At 30.2% G+C, this 24,350-nt stretch overlaps 1 protein-coding gene across 1 annotated transcript in view; it reads left to right on the forward strand.

Moving 5' to 3' along the window:
* Nucleotides 1-24,350, forward strand: part of LOC135957121 (uncharacterized) — a 225,777-nt gene that overhangs the window by 103,218 nt on the left and 98,209 nt on the right. Inside the window, exon 3 of the mRNA XM_065507839.1 lies at nt 17,352-17,451. Coding sequence (XP_065363911.1) covers nt 17,352-17,451 — 100 coding nt within the window. The remainder of the gene's footprint in view (nt 1-17,351; nt 17,452-24,350) is intronic.

The following is a 24,350-nucleotide window of genomic DNA, read 5'->3' on the forward strand; positions in this document are numbered from 1 at the left end:
GTTTCCAAAGATAAGATCAGTTTGCATTTCTTTCGATAAATTTTCCAGATTTGAGAACAGAAAAACTAAAATTTGATATTTTTGATGGCCCACAAATAAACTTTTAATGAAAAACAGACATGATTCAGAATCAGAGGATTGGAAAAGTTTTTCAAAGCAGGCAAGGTTTGAGGAGCTTCTGAAGAGTAAATATAAGCCTTTTCTCTAAGTATTTGGTAGTGGTTAAAACCTTAGAACTTGAAGATTAATATTTTAGTAAACTGAAATTATTTTGCAAATCTTTCAGACGTTACTTACCTTAAAAAGTAAAACAATTATAATATGGTGATTAGAGATTAAATTTTTTTAAATGTTGAAACGGTACCCTCTGAAAACTTTCGTAATGACCTAACATACACAAGAATGGAAATTAACCCTTAAGAGCACTTAGGGTACAAACGACCCTGAACTTTTAAAATCACGAAAAACATAGTCATTTTGACCCCAAGTTCTCTTAAGGGTTAATTTCCATTCTTGTGCTGTTATTGTAAATACTAGACTTCATTTTATATTTTTCTTAAGTTTCATCAAAATCGGCCCAAAAATATAGAATTTTCGCTATCTTTCCATTATAAATTCCAAATATTGAAAAATTTGACCTTCGACCTTCACGATTTAAGGGTTAACGTTTTCCGATTTTAGAAAAACTTTCAGACTATATTTAAAATTAACTGAACTATAATATTCTGAACAGATTTTACTTAAAATTAATAACAGTAAGGAAATTGGGCTCATTCGCCAAAATATGTCTAAAAAATTAGATTTTCTCGAAAATCGAAAAATTTATATCGCAGGTACGGAAAAACTATAGGAGGTATTGACATATTTTTTTCACATTTTTTTCCCTATTATGCTGTTAATAAATCCCCATGTGATGATCAAAAAATTCTGAAATTTGTTTAACAAAATTTTTAAAAATTTGCAATTTGAGTTTTGAAAATGCCGTTAAAAATATACTTTTTTTTGTATAGATAAAAACTCATATACAAGTAAATATGGATAAATTTTAAATAAGAATAAACTTTTGTTTTAATATTTCTTAAAATATGTTAATTTTGTTCCTACATTTCTTGTTCTAGTGGCCTGAGATACGTTAATGGCCTGGCGATTTTTTAATAATATGTCTATACAATTGTGAAGCTCTTTTGAGGATTGATGATTTGCGTTTTAAGAATTATTTAATCAAACCTAAATTTTTTTTAAAAAATTGTCAAAGTTTGGTTAAGTTTGTTCGCTTAAGTATGCTAGATTTTACTTTGCACTTTCTTGCATTGAGTGATCTTTCCGGATCATATACAAGTTATACATAGTGCCGAAAAAAACTTTTTTCTACAAAAGAGAATATATAGGGACTTTTTTGGGGAAAAATTACGTCCCTTTTTACATGTTCCAACTTTGGATAAGTGTAACATTTAAGAGGAACGAGATAACTGTTTTATAGCAAATATAGCTGATATTTAAAAATAAATCGATTTTCCATAGGTCCGCCATATATAAAAATCCAAAAAAAAGATCGTGCAAAATTAAAAAAATAAATAATTAAACCTAGATATCTTTTCATCTAAAAGACATAACCTACACATGTAAGCATACTTTTTATACATCTTCTTAAGGACTATTCACAATTTTAATTTCAGCTCATTAGGATTATAAATAAATTTTTGCCGATTTTAAAAAAATGAAGACCCGAGGTGGCCAAAAATCGAGTGTCCATACACTAGCCGCGATTCCGTCTAGGAAGCTGAACAATTGTAAATCAACTCGAATACACCTTAGCTCCAATCTTGTGAAATTTCGTTAGAATATCTGTAATACTTCCCGAGATACCGATACTAAACCACTGTGCATAGTCCCATATTCTTAACTCTGGTTCTGCCTAAACGATTTCGCTCATTTTGAATACCAAGCATTTCTAATCAACAGCGATTATTTTTGAAAAATGTCATCCTGGTACGTCCTTTTCTCGAGGCCCTATCGTGCCAACAATGTAAGGACAAAATCAATATAAGTACCCCCATAATTTTGGTTGTGTTATTAGCCAGTTTCCAACGTCAACAATAAATTTAAATATTTAATTAAATTTAATTTAAATGAGTTTAGCATTTTTACATTTTAGCTAACGCTATGATAAAGATTGTTGTTGTTTTTTTCTTTTGCTGCACGTGTTAAGTACATGTAAGTGTGTACATTTGATACAAGTTTGACTGAGTTCATATTCATATGAATATGAGATATCGCATTAACATTCATATTCATACATTCATATACATTATATATATAAATCTCAAATACATTTTTCAACATAAATGACAATCATTTTGTTCACACATACCAAATAGCACTCGTATTCACACACAAACTCAGCATGAAAATAATAAAAATAAATAAATACAATTGAAAACTCAGCAGCACTTCAATACTTACGTATTTATTCCATTGTTAAATGCACAAAAATATGATATGACAGTATATGAAAAGTTATACATATTTGGGGATATAAATGAATTTATTTATGCAAAAAATAAAATAATAAGTAATCTATATAATACCAAGACAGTAAATATAAATATCAATGATTTGAATGATTTTAAGCAAATATTTAAATACGATTTTGTCAGCTTAGAGTGCAAAAGCTGCAAGTGCTATTTTTATGGTAATTTAATATTTAATAGAAAACGATAAAATATAAAAAAAAATACAGTTGGCCTAAAAGTCTTCAATAGTTCTTTAGCTTTTTTGTAGAATATTTGAGCTAATTACAGTAAAAACCAACAAACAATTGTATTTCATTCAAATCGAATTTAATTGAGACTGACTGAAACATTATCCTCCAGCCATATTTCACTTTATTTAAATGTTCATACAATTTCTATTGAATTTGGGGATCCTAATTTCTATCGACTAATCAAACGCCCAAATTATTAGATTTAAAACAAGTAAGAGAGCTTTATTCGGCTGTGCCGAATCATATATACCCTTCACCAAATTATACTTTAAAATAAATTTTTTTAAATATTTTTAGGTAAACAAAATTTAATTTTTTTTTTATTGTTTTTCAATTTTTTTTTGGAAATTGTTTTTTAATTTTTTTTAAAAAAAGTTTTTTCCAAATTTTTTTAAAAAAAAATTTTAAAATTTTTTTTTTTTTAAAAAAATTTAGGACAAAAAAAATTTTTTGATGAAAAAAAAATTCGGGTTAAAAAATATTTTTCCCGATTTTGACCCATTGTAGGTCCAACTTACTATAGCCTTATCTACATCGTTGCAATGTACTTTGAAATATCTATCATTAGATATCCATATTGTCTATATTAATGACTTAGTAATCCAGATATAGATCAAAAATAGGTCAAAAATCGAGGTTGTCCCGGTTTTTTGCTCATATCTCCGTTATTTATGGAACGATTTTGCTGATTTTAAATAGCAAACTTCTCGAAAGCATGCCTGACAGAATTATTGAAGATTTGGATCCCGAAGATATCTGGGGTCTTCAGAAAATTGATTTCAACAGACGGACAGACAGACAGACAGTCGGACATGGCTTAATCGACTCCGCTATCTATAAGGATCCAGAATATATATACTTTATAGGGTCGGAAATGAAAAATGTAGAAATTACAAACGGAATGACAAACTTATATATACCCTTCTTACGAAGGTGAAGGGTATAAAAAACATTAAAACAAGAATTGCGAAAACATCGATCTACTGTTTTATACAGATAAATAGATACATTCCGATGAAAGAGACCATAGATGCATCAAATTTCTGTACGACTTATGAGCAATAGAAATTAGGGAAGCAATGCTACACGAGACATTTTAAAATTTCGCCAAATTTTTAGAAAGAGCATAAAACTTTTAAATTTCGAAATTTTTTAACGTCCATTCTAATAAGATATGTCATAATAGTCATGTTCAAGGCAATCATTAAAACTTTGAGAAGGTCATGTTATATTCCTGATGATCAGTCATCAAGAAGATAGAAACGGTTTTTTTTGGAGACGGAGGATTATTAATTGGCAGCATTGTTTTCTGTGCCAGCTTATTTGACAGTTTTCGGTTTTCTTGAGGTCAGTTTGGTTTGGCAATTTATCATGAATAGACCCACACCAGAGCAACGTTTACAAATTGTTCAAATTTATTTTGAAAATCATGGTTCAATTCGACAAACTCATCGGGCACTACGCGCATTTTACGTTGCTCATAATCATCCATCAGAGTAATTAATACGATAAACTCTAGATCGTACTTTATCGAAAATACACATCCGGAGCGTCACAGTTGTATAGAAAAAAAAAGGGAAATAAATCTATAATTTCTAAACCCTTAGTCCGATTTGAAGACATGCGCAAATAGGAAGTGTTATTGAGTTTAAGTTTTGAACTTTGACCGCATCGGCCCACCAAGAGTGCGGCCGATGCGTCTATAAAATCTCTTCGTCGCGTATATAGAATCACCTCGTCGTAGCTATCAATTATCTCTTATAAAATTAAATTCTCAAAAATTTTACTAGTTTTATGATAATTCTCGATTTTATCAATTTTTCTTTTCATTGGACTAACAACAAAAATAATTGTTTAAAAATCGTGACTGACTCCAAAGTTATATGCATTTGATTTTAAAAAGGCGATTTTACTCTAGTTTTTGGGAAAAAATACTTTTTTTCTTTTTAAGTTATCCAAAAAATGTCTAAGAAAATGTATTAGGAATCTATACTTTTTGAAAAGCTAACTTTTCATCAAATATTTTAAATGAAAAAAAAATATGAAAATTGATGATACCGAGGGGACCAGATCCAGTTTAGGGCAAAAATTCTCAAATCGCATATTCGATATCAAAATATAGTAACCGATTTTATAAGGCCCAATACACTGGTGCATCTTCCTATAAACGCACACTACTTTTTTTAAAAAAGATTATAAAAATTAAACATGAACATATTTAGGGGGCTACAAATTTGTTTATTATATTAGTTGAGATTTCACTTAAAATATTGGTTACAACAAAAATTCATTTGTACTATATTTATTTTTTTTTTTACTTAATTTTCGAGGTTAACAGCCATTTTTAAGGGTATTTTCCTATAAACGCATTTTAATTAATTAAGGCCACTGTAGCATTATTAATAATGTGTGGATGATCCTTTGTTATGGATTGTTTCAAAAATACGGCCTGGCATTGATTCCACTAATTTTTTAAGCAGATCGGAATCAATTTCCTCCCAGACTTGTTTAATTTTTAGTTTCAGCTCTGTCACTGCTTTCATTCTGGGCATTATTTGCATAAACTTTTCGGGTCATGTATCCCAACAAGTTCTCCATTGGGTTTAAGTCAGGGCAGTCCAACAGAGGAATGCTATTGAAATTTGGATAAAAAATAGGCCGAATTCCGAAGGATGTAGGGGCGAAAAAATATGAAATTTTTTTTTTATACCAAAATGTTCTCCGTAAAGATAACTTACAAAAAAAACATAAAATTGTTGTATGTTCTTAAAGAAAGTTTTTTTTAATAAAAAAAGAGTTACGTCACCTTTTCGTCCAAAAAACAGCAAAAACTATTATTTTTTTAATATTTAAATTGAAAATCGTTTATTTTTGGATCCATAATAGATATTGATTTGAAATCTCTTGTATATTATTGGTAATTTAGTTGTCTAACTAACAATATGGTATGACTAACTAAAGGTATGGCCAAATTTTAAAATTTCAATTTTTAAATGCATGTAACTCGAAAATTAGAACAGATAAATAGCACACACAAGCATGTTTTTTCAAGACCTAGACGAAATCGGTTGGTAAACAAAAAAATGGAACCTGTTTAAACATTTTACATGTCGAAGGTATCCTAATTTGAGCCCCTATAGCGCCGCCCCTGAAAGATTTGTAGGATTTGATTTTATCCCGATCGGACCAGCCGTTTAGAAATGCCAGATTTATTTCCAAAACATTTCGATTCTGCCCAACTGTGCAACAGTTCGTTATAAATCTCACTATTCATTTTTGTCGGAACAAAATATATTTTCGACTTGCCAACTGCAGAAAACGCTGCCCAAACCATAACACTGCCACCACCGAAATTAAGTTTTGACATCCGTTTTACGTTTTGACAAATTAAATTTTTTTCATCAGAGAAAATTACTTTTTTCCACTCATCTGTCCATTTCATATATTTTCTTGCGAATTTTAGACGATTTTCTTTATGGTGCTTTTTTAGCATTGGTTTACATATCGGCTTTTTTCATTTTATGTTTTCATCGTTTGGTAACATGTGTGCAACATGTTTGGAAGTCACTGAAGATTCAATTTATTCTTTTATTTGTGAGGAATTCAATTTGTTGGGGGTTTCTTCTTGTTTTATTAGATTAACTTGTCTTCTTGTTAGTTTTGTATTTCCCTTTGTAGGTTTGCCAACTCCATAATTTTGACCTTTCTTCAAGAAATTTCGCACCACACTTTCCGAACGATCGATTTTACGTCCAATTTCTATATTGGAATGTCCTTGGTCGTGAAAAAATTTAATTTGAATCTTTTCTTGATCGGACAAAAAAGTTCCCTTGGGCAACTTTAAAAGTTATGAAATTTATTGATTCAAATACAAAAAGTTGCAGTAAATTAAGATGTTACTATTAGAAACGTACCTTTGGTTGAAAAAAAAAATAAAATTAATAGAGTAACTTCGGGTATTGTGGACTATGCGTCTAATGTGGACCAGTGTCTTTTTTCAGAAACTATTGAAGGTATGATAAAACTGATTTGTCGTACATTTTACAATTTGTTTGAAACGACAATTGCACATCTGCTTTCATGAGTAATTGATATATTGGCTTTTTATTCTTGTATTGAAATTAATGCGCCTGCTCAACATTTTTTTCGGCTCAAGTAAGAAACAAAATTTGGTGCAGTTACTTGGCAGAATTTAATGTTTGGTTGTTTTATATAGTTAAAGTGGACACGTAGTTTTGCATATATTTGGTAAGAATTTAAGCACATTTAGATTATTAGGTAAAAATAATTGTTTACCACTGTAGCCCAAGTTCGTGTAATGTGGACCACTTAAATTACTTGATTATGTACTACTGGTCCACATTACCCGACAATAACTATGTACTTTGTATGCCATCTATCTAAGCCAAGAACGCGACTTTTTAGTTTGTATTAATAATAATATATTAAAATTAAATTTTTTAATCATTCATGATCAGCTGATTCATGAATTTTATGTATCAAATACTAGTCCACATTACCCTCATATAGTGGTCCATATTACCCTCCAATTTTTTTAATGCTGGTTTTTGGGTTCCTTTCAATATTTTCACATAAATTTTTTATCCTTTGACGTAAAAAATTTTCAACTGCAAAAACAATTAGAGAATACATTAGCTAATTTATTGCTTCACAACTTTTTTAATATCCATATATATTGTGGCCAAAATTTAGAAAAAACAAAACGGTAGTCCACATTACCCGAAGTTACTCTAATATTTTATTTTTGGTAACTGTTTCAAAAACAAATTTCACGTGTGCGTTTATACGAATCTTAGCACCAAGAACATTTATTTGATCGCATAATTAATGCAAACAACAAGAATAAGAAAAAAACTTGTTTACTTTCAAAAAGTACAGTTCCGATAACCCCGACCCTGGCATGGATATTATAGTCAAAAAACTAAAAATTCCCATTTTCGTTTCAGCACTTTTTTGGGATTGCTGTAAATAAATTTCGAAATTTATTTTTATTTTTCCATTTCAAATAGAAAGTTCTTCATAACTGTGAGATTTCACTAAAAACTATTCATAAATAAAAATTTAATTTTAATTTGAAAAATGCAATAAAAACCATTTTTTGTCATATTTTTCAAAAAAGTATTCCATACATTTTTTAATACATACATTTTTAAAAAGTAGACAAAATCCTCTATCCACTGATATATAATATGTCTCCCTTATATTTTTTAAGTGGCAAATTAATTAGGGAAAACTTAACAACTCGTATTCATTTCGTGAATCGGTCAAAGGAAACGTCGCTATTGACCGACAATTTCATTTGCTATTGTTCAGTAATGAAACACACTTTTGGTTAAATGGCTTTGTAAATAAACAGAATTGTCGCATTTGGTGCGATGATCCTCAATCCTCAAGCCATAGTCTAAACAATATTACATCCAGAAAATCTCACTGGTTCGTTCGTTTTATAAGCTGCTGAAATCGTTGGTCCATATGGCTTCTTAAATAAGGATGATCAAATCGCTACAGTCAACGGTTAGCGGTATAGCGACTTGATTACTAAGTTTTGTGTGCCTCTAAATCAAATTGGATATTAAAAACGATTGATTTGTTTTACTTCAACTTAAAATTATCCGCCTCTATAAAAAACAACATTAAACTGTTGAAAATTCTGTTTGACTAATGCGATCACATTATCTATTCAAAAAAGGCGTACGAGTCTGCATGCATTTATGGCGATCGCCGAGTTATCCGTAAACTCTGCTATTATCCTCGAAATATCCTTACAGTTTATATTCAATAGTCCTTTTCTAGATTTGCAAAGAAGAACTTTTTACATCTTTTGTTTACAGTAGTTAACCTAGATTTTACAACCAAAAAACAAAAATAACCTACTAAACCATCAATAAATTCACTTTAAATATAAAATTACTCACTTAACATGCAAAAACATTTCAAATTTGACATATTTCATAAATTTTTCAAACTATCTATCAGCTCAACTTTTAAACACTCTAGTACTTTTTTTTTAATTTTTACTTTACAAATTAAGCCACTTAACAAATACAGCTTTAATAAAACAGGCACAAGATAAAACTCATCTGCATTAAATTAGAAAAATAAGCAGATAAATAAATGTACAGCTACATCACTTTAAAGCTCATACAAATGGTTATTTAGCAAAAAAAAATAAAATAATCTTCATAAAATCCTTTAAATTAGAGAAAATTACAAAAGCAAAAAACATTACAACTATCACCGCCATCTAAATATACATACCAAAAGGGTGACTCGTTTAGAGATTTTTTTAATTTTAATTCTTTATTATGTCCCGAAATAACAATATCTAACATTTACTTCTGATCATATCATCAAAATGTTGGTTCGACTATGCTGTAGGAGTTCGATCACTCTTTCCATCTTGTTGGCTTTCAAATTTATAATCATAGCTGGCTTATCAACCTAAACTTTTGTTTTCAGATATCCCCAAAGAAAAAAACCCAGAGATGTGATAACACACAATCTTGGCTGTCAGTTTTCAGTTCCGAAATCAGATCTATCATGTTGCTCTAACAACATTTCTCACAAAACGCTCCTTTTCATTGTTGCAGTGTGAGACTTTTCATGCTGAACTGTCAACATATATATAATATGCAAGTCACGCGTGATCTGTGAAAAATACCTCTAAATGAATCACCCTTTAGATACATATGAATACATATCAACTGCATTTCAAATAACAGACTCTCCCACACAATCTATACAAATGGCCATGAACATTAATTTTTATGAGTCTATCTTGTCTATACGGGTTGTATAGTTTAGTTAGTTACTGTAACCAAAATTCAAAACTCATTGTCTGCATTGCAGAAAATTTTAGTAATAACATCAAAAAAAAAGGATGACAGCAGAAACCAAAGAGTGGAACCAACTGATAAACCAATATTCAGTCATTGTAAACAATAGAATTGGAGTGAAATAGTTTCATAGAAAGCTCTAAGGCAATTAGTTTATACATTTGAAATATCCTTCCAAATCTAACAATAATGACTTAAAATAAGTATTTGCAAACTGTTTGTTCTCCCTGTCTAACAAATAGTTCACTGAAATATTGTTTTATGTACATAGTTTGCTCTAAACAAAGTCATGTTCCATTAAACAAAGATTAGCAGCACATAATTGTTAAGCATTTATCATCAAACATTTGAACTACATTAACGTACAATGATCAAGCTCGTTCTTCGGAATGGCTTCTGTTACTTTTGAATACTCCGAGATCTAGAGTATCAGCAATTCTAAAAACCACATGCTACACTTTGTCAATTTAACTTAAAATTCTTTGCATATGAAATTCCCCCTTAAAGTAAATACTGCCATAAAATAGTTTGCTTCATCAGACTTTAAAACTGAAAAGATAATAAAACGAAAGTGAGTTTTTTTTTCATAAAAACTAACTTCCACTTTTGCATAATAAATGCAACAGCAACATCTTCAGCAAGTAGTTTTGATAGCTGCACCCAACTAAAGCAAGTAGAGAGAGAAGTGGTGATAGAAAATAAATGTTATTGAACTTGTTTCTATTAGTTTGCCAAAATAAAAAAAAGATAGCTATGAATAGTTTTAGCAGACATGCAGATTTGTGTAAGAGTATTCAATAAAATTTAATCGTCGAATGGGAAAAGTTAAATCTACTTCTTTTTTCACTATTACTATTTTTATTGAGAATTTTTTTTTTGTATTTTTCAACTGTCAAATTTGTTTTTAGAAATCCTTGTCAAACATTAAGTATTCTATTAAAGACATAATAACCCACAATCAGTACACTTTTATATGATGTTCTGATGATTTAGTAAAATTCAGTTTGAAACACTTTCAAAACATATATATTTTCTCCTATTTCTTTAAAGGAAGAATTTTATGTTAAGAAAACCTTTGTAGTATATATCTGTGAATATCTTCGAAAATTGTCTCTGATATTGATGTAAAGCTTTGATTATTAGCTAATATCAGTAAAAGTTTTACATGACTATACTAGACGACTATGACTAGACTATGACCAGACTATGACCAGACTATGACTAGACTATGACTAGACTATGACTAGACTATGACTAGACTATGACTAGACTATGACTAGACTATGACTAGACTATGACTAGACTATGACTAGACTATGACTAGACTATGACTAGACTATGACTAGACTATGACTAGACTATGACTAGACTATGACTAGACTATGACTAGACTATGACTAGACTATGACTAGACTATGACTAGACTATGACTAGACTATGACTAGACTATGACTAGACTATGACTAGACTATGACTAGACTATGACTAGACTATGACTAGACTATGACTAGACTATGACTAGACTATGACTAGACTATGACTAGACTATGACTAGACTATGACTAGACTATGACTAGACTATGACTAGACTATGACTAGACTATGACTAGACTATGACTAGACTATGACTAGACTATGACTAGACTATGACTAGACTATGACTAGACTATGACTAGACTATGACTAGACTATGACTAGACTATGACTAGACTATGACTAGACTATGACTAGACTATGACTAGACTATGACTAGACTATGACTAGACTATGACTAGACTATGACTAGACTATGACTAGACTATGACTAGACTATGACTAGACTATGACTAGACTATGACTAGACTATGACTAGAATATGACTAGACTATGACTAGACTATGACTAGACTATGACTAGACTATGACTAGACTATGACTAGAATATGACTAGACTATGACTAGACTATGACTAGACTATGACTAGACTATGACTAGAATATGACTAGACTATGACTAGACTATGACTAGACTATGACTAGACTATGACTAGACTATGACTAGACTATGACTAGACTATGACTAGACTATGACTAGACTATGACTAGACTATGACTAGACTATGACTAGACTATGACTAGACTATGACTAGACTATGACTAGACTATGACTAGACTATGACTAGACTATGACTAGACTATGACTAGACTATGACTAGACTATGACTAGACTATGACTAGACTATGACTAGACTATGACTAGACTATGACTAGACTATGACTAGACTATGACTAGACTATGACTAGACTATGACTAGACTATGACTAGACTATGACTAGACTATGACTAGACTATGACTAGACTATGACTAGACTATGACTAGACTATGACTAGACTATGACTAGACTATGACTAGACTATGACTAGACTATGACTAGACTATGACTAGACTATGACTAGACTATGACTAGACTATGACTAGACTATGACTAGACTATGACTAGACTATGACTAGACTATGACTAGACTATGACTAGACTATGACTAGACTATGACTAGACTATGACTAGACTATGACTAGACTATGACTAGACTATGACTAGACTATGACTAGACTATGACTAGACTATGACTAGACTATGACTAGACTATGACTAGACTATGACTAGACTATGACTAGACTATGACTAGACTATGACTAGACTATGACTAGACTATGACTAGACTATGACTAGACTATGACTAGACTATGACTAGACTATGACTAGACTATGACTAGACTATGACTAGACTATGACTAGACTATGACTAGACTATGACTAGACTATGACTAGACTATGACTAGACTATGACTAGACTATGACTAGACTATGACTAGACTATGACTAGACTATGACTAGACTATGACTAGACTATGACTAGACTATGACTAGACTATGACTAGACTATGACTAGACTATGACTAGACTATGACTAGACTATGACTAGACTATGACTAGACTATGACTAGACTATGACTAGACTATGACTAGACTATGACTAGACTATGACTAGACTATGACTAGACTATGACTAGACTATGACTAGACTATGACTAGACTATGACTAGACTATGACTAGACTATGACTAGACTATGACTAGACTATGACTAGACTATGACTAGACTATGACTAGACTATGACTAGACTATGACTAGACTATGACTAGACTATGACTAGACTATGACTAGACTATGACTAGACTATGACTAGACTATGACTAGACTATGACTAGACTATGACTAGACTATGACTAGACTATGACTAGACTATGACTAGACTATGACTAGACTATGACTAGACTATGACTAGACTATGACTAGACTATGACTAGACTATGACTAGACTATGACTAGACTATGACTAGACTATGACTAGACTATGACTAGACTATGACTAGACTATGACTAGACTATGACTAGACTATGACTAGACTATGACTAGACTATGACTAGACTATGACTAGACTATGACTAGACTATGACTAGACTATGACTAGACTATGACTAGACTATGACTAGACTATGACTAGACTATGACTAGACTATGACTAGACTATGACTAGACTATGACTATACTATGACTAGACTATGACTAGACTATGACTAGACTATGACTAGACTATGACTAGACTATGACTAGACTATGACTAGACTATGACTAGACTATGACTAGACTATGACTAGACTATGACTAGACTATGACTAGACTATGACTAGACTATGACTAGACTATGACTAGACTATGACTAGACTATGACTAGACTATGACTAGACTATGACTAGACTATGACTAGACTATGACTAGACTATGACTAGACTATGACTAGACTATGACTAGACTATGACTAGACTATGACTAGACTATGACTAGACTATGACTAGACTATGACTAGACTATGACTAGACTATGACTAGACTATGACTAGACTATGACTAGACTATGACTAGACTATGACTAGACTATGACTAGACTATGACTAGACTATGACTAGACTATGACTAGACTATGACTAGACTATGGCTAGACTATGACTAGACTATGACTAGACTATGACTAGACTATGACTAGACTATGACTAGACTATGACTAGACTATGACTAGACTATGACTAGACTATGACTAGACTATGACTAGACTATGACTAGACTATGACTAGACTATGATAAAAGTCTTTATTACCTTCATTATGATTATTGATGAAAGGTGATGATGTCAATTGTCCTTAGATACCAAATATATTATTTTCAAAAATAAAATGGTCTTCATATACTAAAGTATTCAGCAGTAAATTTAATAGATTATATTCTAACAGTTCTTCTTAATTCGTTAAAAACCTCTTGAGATTCCCTAAAAATACCCCTGAATTTATAACTCACTTACCCATAATTTAATTTTAACCTTATTTAACCGACTGCACAAACCCAATGCCCATCAATTTTAAACTTTCAATCCTATTTTCTAACAATCACAAAAAGGTCAACGTTAGCTATTGTATATACAAACACATGTATCAAACATAAACAAGTCGAACAACTTCCTTCAATCCCTCATGCGAGTATGAAGAAAAAAGTAAAATCTTTTGTTTTCTTTTTAAGTTTTACAGAGATTTGAACCTTTTATTTTTGCTCTACGTCTGTTGGGTCTCTAGCCGAGGGGTTAAAACGCATCTGGCATTGTGTCATGTTTAATCAGACCCATTCATACTGTCTGTGCAAAATACACAAACTAAAAATAAAAAGAAAAACAAAAATCATCAATAGATTTTCATTCTTATTTTGTTTTTGTTTGTATTATTATGTATTTTGTGTTGATGATGAAAAATAAAGCAACTGTTTGTTTCGTAATGACAAATCCCTTTCAACTGTTCCATGTTGTAGGGAAAGCCGAAAATCCTGTGTGTTACAATGATATGGAAAGTGATGCGCAAAAAGAAAATCATAGAATTTTATTATTGATTACAAAATGACTGCCTGCCATGTTGAAATAACTAAGAAACGAACAATGCGGGTTTAAATTATATAAGATTTGTTTGTCTATATGATTATGTAGTTAGCAGGCATAATAGTCTATGTTTATATGCAGCCTGTTTCTATTTTAATGGCAGTCTTTTGAAGATAATGTTCACATGTGCAGCACTTGCTTATGAAACCCATCGTTACGTATGATTAATATTAATTCCAAATGATTTTCTTTTACAAAACACATGTGTGTGTCTTATTGTTACGAAATAAACAGATATGACAAGAGTTATTTTGATAAAAGTATTTAAAATCTTTGGTGACAATTGTATTAATAAATAAGAACATTTATTTTCAGTTAACATTAGTTAATTAAGTTGAATAATTGTGTACTATTATAGGAAAATTGTTTAATTAATAGTTAAATTTTTAAGATGTAGAGTTATGGGGATATATTTTTATTATTTTGCACTTAGTTTTTACTGGTATTACTATAATCAAATATTGATCCAATAGTGGGCCAAAATCAAAATTTTTTGTAAACAAATCTGATATTTCTAAACGGCTGGTCCCATCGGGATAAATATAGGTCCTCTTCTGGCCATAGATATGCTCCAGAAGCGAACCTACAGGGGCTCAACTGTAGGGTACCTTCGATATATACAATTTTGAAAGCTCTCGGCAAGGTCTGGAAGAAAACATGCTTGCGAGTACTATTTATCTCTTATAATTTCCTAGTTATAGGCATTTCAAAATTGAAATTTTAAAATTTCGTCATACCTTAGTTCGCTTTTTTTAAAAATATATGTCGTACTTTTGGACACAATGGACTTAATTTTTTTTAATTAGACAACTAAATTACCAATTATATACAAAAGATTTCACAGCAATAAAAATTATGGATCCAAAAATAAACGATTTTCAATTTAAAAATTCAAAAAATAGTAGATTTTAGCTGTTTTTTGGGCGAAAAGTTGACTTAAAACAAACTTTCTTTTACAACACATGTATAATAGTTTTATGTTTTTCTGTAAGGTAACTTTACAGAGAACATTTTGTTATAAAAAACATGTCCTATTTTTTGACTATATCGCCTTTACGCCCTTCGGAATTCGACCTATTTTTTTTAGCAAAATTTAAAACTTGGGCCATATGTTCTAAAATCCTAAAACTGCGATCAGAAAACGGAAAGCAGTTTTCGAAATCTTGATGTGTTCCCTACTTATACCCAAAGTATTTTCCTCGTTATAGGCATTTCAAAATTTAAATTTTAAAATTTCGCCATACCTTGGTTCGCTTTTTTAAAAATAGAGGTCGTACTTTTGGACCCTAAATTAGACAACTAAATTACCAAAAATATACAAAAGATTTTAGAGCAATGTCAATTATTGATCCAAAAATAAAGGATTTTCAATTTAAAAATTCGACAAATAGTAGATTTTAGCTGTTTTTTTGGCGAAAAGGTGTAGGCGAAAAGGTCCTTAACAACATATAACAGTTTTATGTTTTTCTGTAATGCATGTTGGTGTAAAAAACATGTTCTATTTTTCGAATATGTCGCCACTACTCCCTTCGGAATTTGACTCACTTTTTAGCAAAATTCCAAATTTGGGCCACATGTTCAAAAATGCCAAAACCAGGATCAGAATACGGAAAGCTGTTTTGGAAACCTTGATGTGTTCTCTATTAATCGCCAAAGTATTTTCCCAGCCCCGAAGAAAATGTGGACCCTATAGGCAAAATTGTTAAAAAAACATTTTTGGGATTTTCGATCAAATTTTTAGGAATTGCGGGATTTGTTTTACACATTATTATTTAGAATGACAAACTTAAAAAACTTTGAAAATTTCATTTAGTTTCGTTAATAAATAAAGATTTTATTACATATTCATTGAGTTTCTAAAACTAAAATGTATATCAAAATTTTAATAGGATTGCAAATATTAGGAACAATTTGATCCACATTTATTCCGAACTATTTTTATACCCTTCACCTTCATCAGAAGGGTATATATAAGTTCGTCATTCCGTTTGTAATTTCCGACCCTATAAAGTATATATATGGATCCTTATAGATAGCAATGTACATCTGTCTGTCAGACTGTCTGTTAAAATTAACTTTCCGAAGCCCCCAAATAACTTACATACACGATTCATACATTAATATCTTCAGAATTTTTCCGAGCAACCGAGCTATTTAAAATCGAGAAAATGGCCTACAAATGGCTGGGATACGAACAAATATCCTGTAATTGATAATGTGAGAAATGTTTCGAAGACAGCAGTTTCATATATACAGAAGTCATGCCATCTGACGGTCCATAATTGGGCAAAGCTCCCATATAAGACCCATCCTACTGTACATATGCCTGTGAAAAGCACACCTCAAATAATTCGAAATATTTTAATGAGAAATTTATACTTATTACTTAATTAAAAATCCTTGTGAAAAGTATATCCTTTCACCAAATAAAGCCCGTAATTAATAAAAGAAACGACTTAATTTGTCTTTCTAACTTAGATTTCATAGATTATAAGTGAATTTTTGGAATAAATTAACTAAAGTAATAAATATATTCTCTTTTTGAAACATTTTGTCATCTTAATTTCTAACTTTTCTACTTTTTTCTTGCGCCATCAGAAAATACAATCTTACTTTATTATTATACTTTATACTACAACCTTGCTAAGCATCGTAACAATGTAACGCTATTTAAACTTTTTACATATTTTCATTTGTTTTATCTAATTCCAGGAATCTAGCAATTTTCTGCCATCATACGAAGCAATTTCCTTTGCTGTTAAAAGTATAGCAACTAAACTTAATTGGACAAAAGTTGACATCTACGTTGGCGGTAAGTTGGGTTTTCATTCATTCAGTCAGTCATTCATTATATTCATACCATAACCTCTCTTCATACAACTAACAGTTGTTATTATCGTGTTGTCATGTTGTTGGAGGGAGGAGAGGCCAAGAGATTGAGAGAGAGGGAGAAGACATAGGAAAACAGATTCCCCACCAAATAAGAAACAATCTTGTTTTTGGGCAATTTTTGTTTACGCTTTTATGCCTCTTTTTATTTTCTTGGTAATTGTGTTATTTTATATTATTATTTTGTTTGTTTTTTTTCTTTCTGCTGTTTGCTGCTGTTGTTACTGGCAATAAGTGTTTCAAGGCCGTAAGGACTAAAGGAACAATAATGATAAAGAGAGCCAGAGAGTGACAGAGCAAGAAAAACAAATTTACATTTAAATTTAATGTTAATGTTGGTGTTATTTAAACAAAAATGTCTTTGCAAATTGTTGGCTAAAGGTGTTAAATGTTTGAATATTGCATTTTTGTTTGGTCTAATTTTAGAATTTTCTTAATACTACAATAAGGGAGAGCAGAATAGCGACCCTATAATTCTGAAATTAATTAAGCGTAGAGGACTCTGTAAATAAGAATTCTCTCAGACATTAACTTACAACTTCGATCATAATATGTAAACTTTGACCCACTGTAAAACCAAAACTCAGACCAGCTGGACTTTAAATTTATTCTACAAAAACTATCTACTCAACATGCCCCTTCAGAATTATAGGTTTGCTATTCTGTTCCAATCAAAAATCGTGATGAAATTTACTCAAAGTACTATCCTTTGCACAGTGGAGCAGAATCGAAATTTTTTTGGAAATAAATCTGGCATTTCTAAACGGTTGGTCCGATCGGAATAAAATTTGACGTGGGCGTGGCCAAAGAGTATTCGAGTTTAAGTTATTAAAATGGGCCCTACAAATGATCCAGGGGGTGCCCAATGGGGGCTCAAAGGACTGAGTTTTAAAAGTGGCGTATTTTTGAATCTAATTTAGATATTGACTTGAAATTTTTTTTGTAAGAAAAATTATCTCATCTAAACAAAATAAACTAGTTCGGAATAAATGTGGATCAAATTGTTCCTAATATTTGTAATCCTATTACAATTTTGATACAAATTTTAGTTTTAGAAACTCAATAAATATGTAATATCTAATAGCATCGTTATTTATTGACAAAACTAAATAAAATTTTCAACGTTTTTTTAAAATTGGAGAAAATCCCAAAAATGGTATTTTTTACAATTTTGCCTATAGGATCCACATTTCCTTTGGTGCTGGGAAAATGCTTTGGGGTAAAATAGCGAACATATAAAGGTTTTCAAAGCTGATTTCCGTTTTCTGATCCCAGCTTTGGGATTTTAGAACATGTAGACCAATGTTGAAATTTTGATAAAAAATAGGTCAATTTCCGAAGGTCGTAAGACCGACGTATTCAAAAAATATAACATGTTTTTTACACCAAAATATTCTCCGTAAAGATATATTATAGAAAAACATAAAATTGTTATATGTACTTAAAGAAAGTTTTTTCTTAAAAATATAAGAGTTAAAAAATTTAAAATTAAAATTTTTTGAATTTTTAAATTGAAAATCGTTTATTTTTGGATTCATAATTGACATATTTTTTATACCAAAATATTCTCGTTAAAGATGTCTTACAGAAAAACATAAAATTGTGATAAGTTCTTAAAGAAAGTTTTTTTCTAACAAAAATAGTGTTAAATCACTTTTTTGCCCAAAAAATAACAAAAATTTAAAATTTTTTGAATTTTTAAATTGAAAATCATTTATTTTTGGATTCATAATTGAGGGGCTTAGAGCACAAGGGGTTCAAGTGCCTTTTTTTCTCAAACTGAGTTAACATATGGAGTTAGTAAGTGAAGTTCAGAGAAGTTCATAGCACAAGAGTTGAATGTGGGATTCTCATCCGTTAGCGAGATATGGCGACCAATTCTAGCACTTGTCATTAATATACCTGTTTCGGTTGGAGCACATGGGGTACATGAGCACTTAAACCCCTTGTGCTCTAAGCAAATATTAAAATTCATTTTTCACATGGACTGATTTAGTGAATTCAGATGAGTGATCAGCTAAAATCTAGCAATTAATTCCATCACTTGTTTTCAAAACACCTGTTTCAAATACATTTGTGGATTATTTTCCAAAAAAGAAAAAGTAACATAAAATAATGGAATCGAGTATATTAATAATTGTTGATTTTTTATTATTTATGGTACGTAAAATCATTAAAAATAAGTGAATCTGAAAATAATATTGACGAATTTTCTGAATATGATCATATACGTACTTGTCCCCTTTAGCGCTAGGAAGCTGAACAAACTTAAATAAACTCAGAAACACCTCAGCTCAAACCATGTGAAATTTCGTAACTATATATCCAATAGTTCCCAAAACACCGAATTAATTCCAAAAAAAAAAACTTTAAACCACTGTGCATTGGATTCCGAGCCAAAAGAATTGTTCATCTTTTGACACCAAGAACGAATCAAGCCAATTTCGCAAACTCTGTTCTGAAGTGAAGCGTATCCTAGAGAGGGCGTTCTGCATCGATCGAAACAAATAGTAGTCGGACGGGCAAAGGGTTGGACTTTTCAGTCACTTCTCTCTAAACAGTTTTGAACAGGTATTGCAACATGTGGCCTAGCGTTTTAATTATGCAATATTATTATGTTTTGGGCGTTTTTCAGTCGATTCTGTTGTGTTCGATACAGGTTACCTGTGATGATCTGACCAAATTTCAGCAGCTAATAATAGATAGATCCAGGGGGTCTTAAATAGGAATTACCAAAACCCCCACCCTCCCAAAAACGAAAAGTTTTCAAATTTTTTTGGAATTCACAATTTGACTTTCGCTATATACCACCATAAGCATTCATTTAATGATCCAAAACATCGAAACTAAATTTGTTACAGTAATTTTCTGCTACAAAAACTTTAAGTAATTTTAACAATAATTTAAAAAAAAATTCCATATTAACTTGGCAAATAACTAGTTAATAACAACTTTCTCCCTTAGCTTTTTTCTACAGATATTTATTTATTTCTTTATCTATTTATTTCCCTTGCTTCTGTAGAATCCTATTTCGCAATATGAATATCAGGGGCAAATTGTATCTATTCCCTTTTACCATTAGAGCGGTAAATTAAAAAAAAAAACATAAAGAAATAACGAGAGAAACTTATTTTTAACAATAAATACCATTTTAGACACAGAAAGAGATAAATGTGCAAAGTATGCAATAAAAAAATTTATATTCTCGCTGGCAGTTGCTTTAAAAAAATATAAATAAATAAATAAATAATAAAAAAAAAACTTAATAAAATATAAATAAATTCATTTGAAACGAGTATATTTATCAAGTGGTCATGTTTATTTAAACATTTGTTTTTAACTTATGGTTTCCATATAAAAACTCTGTCCATATATATGTGTTTTTCTTTTTGTTTTATAACAGTTTTTATTTATATATTTGCAACATTTATTAACTGTTGTGGCATTTAAAATGAATGTTTATAAATAAATAATCTATTAATATTGTATTTGTCAGTTTTTATTCATTGGAGATTATTTTGCAATTTATGTAAGTAACTGTAGTAATGGGTTCCATAAAAACTACTCATATTAAGGGGTGTGATGTTCATAACGCAAAATGGAAAACATTAATTAGAATGTTAGAATTCTACTTATTTTTACTCTCCACCCTCGCAAAGACTGTTATTTTGAAAAACTCAATGTGAAAAAAAGCAGTAAAAGAGCTATATTCGGCTGTGCCGAATCTTATATTTTTAAATATTTTTATTTAAACAAAATTTAATTTTTTTTTAAATTGTTTTTAATATTTTTTTTTAAATTGTTTTTAATATTTTTTTTTAAAAACGTTTTTAAAATTTTTTTTTTCCAAATTGTTTTTCAATTTTTTTTAAAAAAAGTTTTTTCCAAAAATTTTTTTTTGGAAACAAATTTATGACACAAAAACATTTTTTTGGTAAAAAGAAATTCGGGTTAAAAAATTCTCCACTACGAAGTGCCACTTTTGCACAAATTGTCTGCCAGACTACAAAGTTTGGACGTCAATAAATATTTGGGAAGTACTTAACCTGGAAATTAGCTAAAGACAGCTTTAACATATGGGAGATTTCATGTCAAGTGAACCAACTTTTGAGATGGATGTCTTCCGAGGTTAGTCCTATGGGATAGTAATTTAGACACAATTTTTCAACAAGATCGGTCAAGAACTCTCTGAGTTAGAGGAGGTCAAAATTTACATTTTGGCCAAACAGGTGTATTTTTCTCATTCATGTAACCTATTACCAGGGAAACCGGAAATATGCTCAAAAAAAAATTTTTAAACACTTTAAATATGCAGTAAAAACTTTTAAATATGCTGTTAAAATTTAAAAAATATGCTCTTTAAAAAGCAAACTTTTACATTATTTTTAACCAAAAAAAATTGACTTAAATTTTCAAATAAAAATCGTTGTCTATTGGATCTGAAAACATTTTTATACATAGAAAATGTTCTTTCGACATCAACTGATGTTACAGGAGCAAACTTAAAAGACAATATTGCTTTAACACTTAGAACGGCTAAGTTTGAACTAAAAGTTTATATTTAGATGGCGCTATTATCAAAATAGTATTTATTTTATATTAAAACAAGTAAGAGAGCTATATTCGGATGTGCCGAATCTTATATACCCTTCACCAAATTATACTTCAAAATAAAAAATTTTAATATTTTTAGGTGAACAAAATTTTTTTTTCAGTTTTTTCAAAAATTTTTCGAATTGTTTTTTTATTTTTTAAATTTAAATTTTTTTTTAAATTTTAAAAAATTTTTTTTTTTTTTTTATAATTTTTTTTTTGGTGAAAAGCCATCTATTTTTCAATTTTGAATTTTAAACAAAGGAAGTAAAAACCTGTAACACAACAGCGAAAAATAAGTAAGTCAAAATATGCTATTAAACAGTAAAACATGCTCTAAAAACGCAAAAATATGACATAAATATGCTCTTAAAACAAATATATGCAAAAATATGAATTTAAGGATAAAATATGCAAAAATATGCACTAACAAATCGATGCCAAAATTCTTAAATAGTTGTGAAACGTATAAATATCTTATCCATGTGCTCATTAGACTCACCAGAAAAAACATGCATTTGCATATTTTGGTTTCCCTGCTTATTACCTATTGTTCTTAGCAAAATGTGTTCCAAATAGTTCAGAAACCTATTTTTTCAATCTTTCGAAAAATTTTTTTTAAAAAAATAAAAAATGTTTAACATTTTTATCCAAATCAAAAATGTTTTTGACTTATTTCCAAAATGGGCTCTCATTTTCAAAACTAAACAAGTAAGAAAGTATGGTCGGTCTAGCCCGACCATATAATACCCTACACTAAGTAAAAGAGCAAAAACATTTTTCTTTTAAAATTTCAATAATTTATATTTTTGACTGATTTTCGGAAGTGGGCCTTATATGAGAGCTATGACCAATTATAAACCGATTACCATGAAATTAGGTCGTGTGATTTATGTCTATATTAAAGTTAACTAAGTTGAATTTTGTGTGTATACCAAAATTTTTAAGCGATTTATGCACGTTAAAGTGATTTTCGGAAGCGGGTCTATATGGGAGCTATCACTAATTATCGAGCGATCGTAACAAAATTTGGTGAAATGAATTTTGTGTATATAAAACTTATTTGGAGCGGAATTTGTGGAGATACATTTATAAATTAAACATTTATGACCGATAAAGTCCAATTTCGGAAGGAAATTTGTATGGGGGCTAGGTAAAATAATGGACCGATTTTAGCCAGTTTCAACAGGCGTGGTCCTTGGGCCGAAAAAATAATATGTACCAAATTTTATCGAAATATCTTTAAAATTGCGATCTGTACTCTGCGCACAAGGTTTACATGGACAGCCAACCAGACGGACGGACGGAAAATTTAATATTCATGCTATACCTATTTTTTAAGTTATTAGAATCACTATTTTTTCTGGAAATTTTAAAAGTTAGAAACCGTTTTACGAAATTTACCCAAAAGTTCCAAAAAAAAATTAATATGGTACCTTAATGGGCAAAAGTATTGCCGGTACTTATGGTTTATGAGCATAGAAGTAAATTTTTGATACTTTAGAGTATTTTCCTATATCTATTTAATCCCTCCTATCTGGCAGTGCAACCATACATAGTAAGTACAAGTCTGACAACCGATGTGTAAATCTTTTTGAGTCTCTCTGGCCTTTTCCTTTCAATATAATTTGCTATATAGAAAAATTGTCAAGTACTTAGCATTACCAGCTACCCTAAACTTCACTCCTACTATTTATACAACTTCTATCTTCTGGAAAAGCTAACTAACTTTAACTCCACCTTTGCACCATCTGTCTCCTAATACTTAGGACTAACTCTGTTTTCCACCGTTTTACTCTCAGTCCATTACATTCAGCCCAATACAAAATTTTTTTTTTAATTCACAACACTCATTTGTGTGATTTTTTGTGTATTTTTTTTATTTCAATTTTTTTTACAATAGTTTTCTCTATGGCTGAATATATTTTTCATATTTTCTTGCTGTCACTTTTAATTCAAAGTTAATATAATTTGTTAACCCTAATATGTATGATTTTGTGTTTTACTTAAAAACGTTTAAAACACATGTCAAATATTACAATACCCGCATCATTTCCAAACGCATGTACATGTAAATGAAAATGTAATACCAGTAAAGCTCTCTATTTAAATGAAGGTATTCGGTAAATATCCCAGCAGTTCTATAGTGACTACTAAATGTATATAGTATATAGTTAAGACACTTTAATATCTGTAAGTAATCTAGTTTTTAATAACTTTAATTTTTTT

This window comes from Calliphora vicina, chromosome 1, assembly GCF_958450345.1.
Source record: "Calliphora vicina chromosome 1, idCalVici1.1, whole genome shotgun sequence".
Taxonomy (NCBI): domain Eukaryota; kingdom Metazoa; phylum Arthropoda; class Insecta; order Diptera; family Calliphoridae; genus Calliphora; species Calliphora vicina.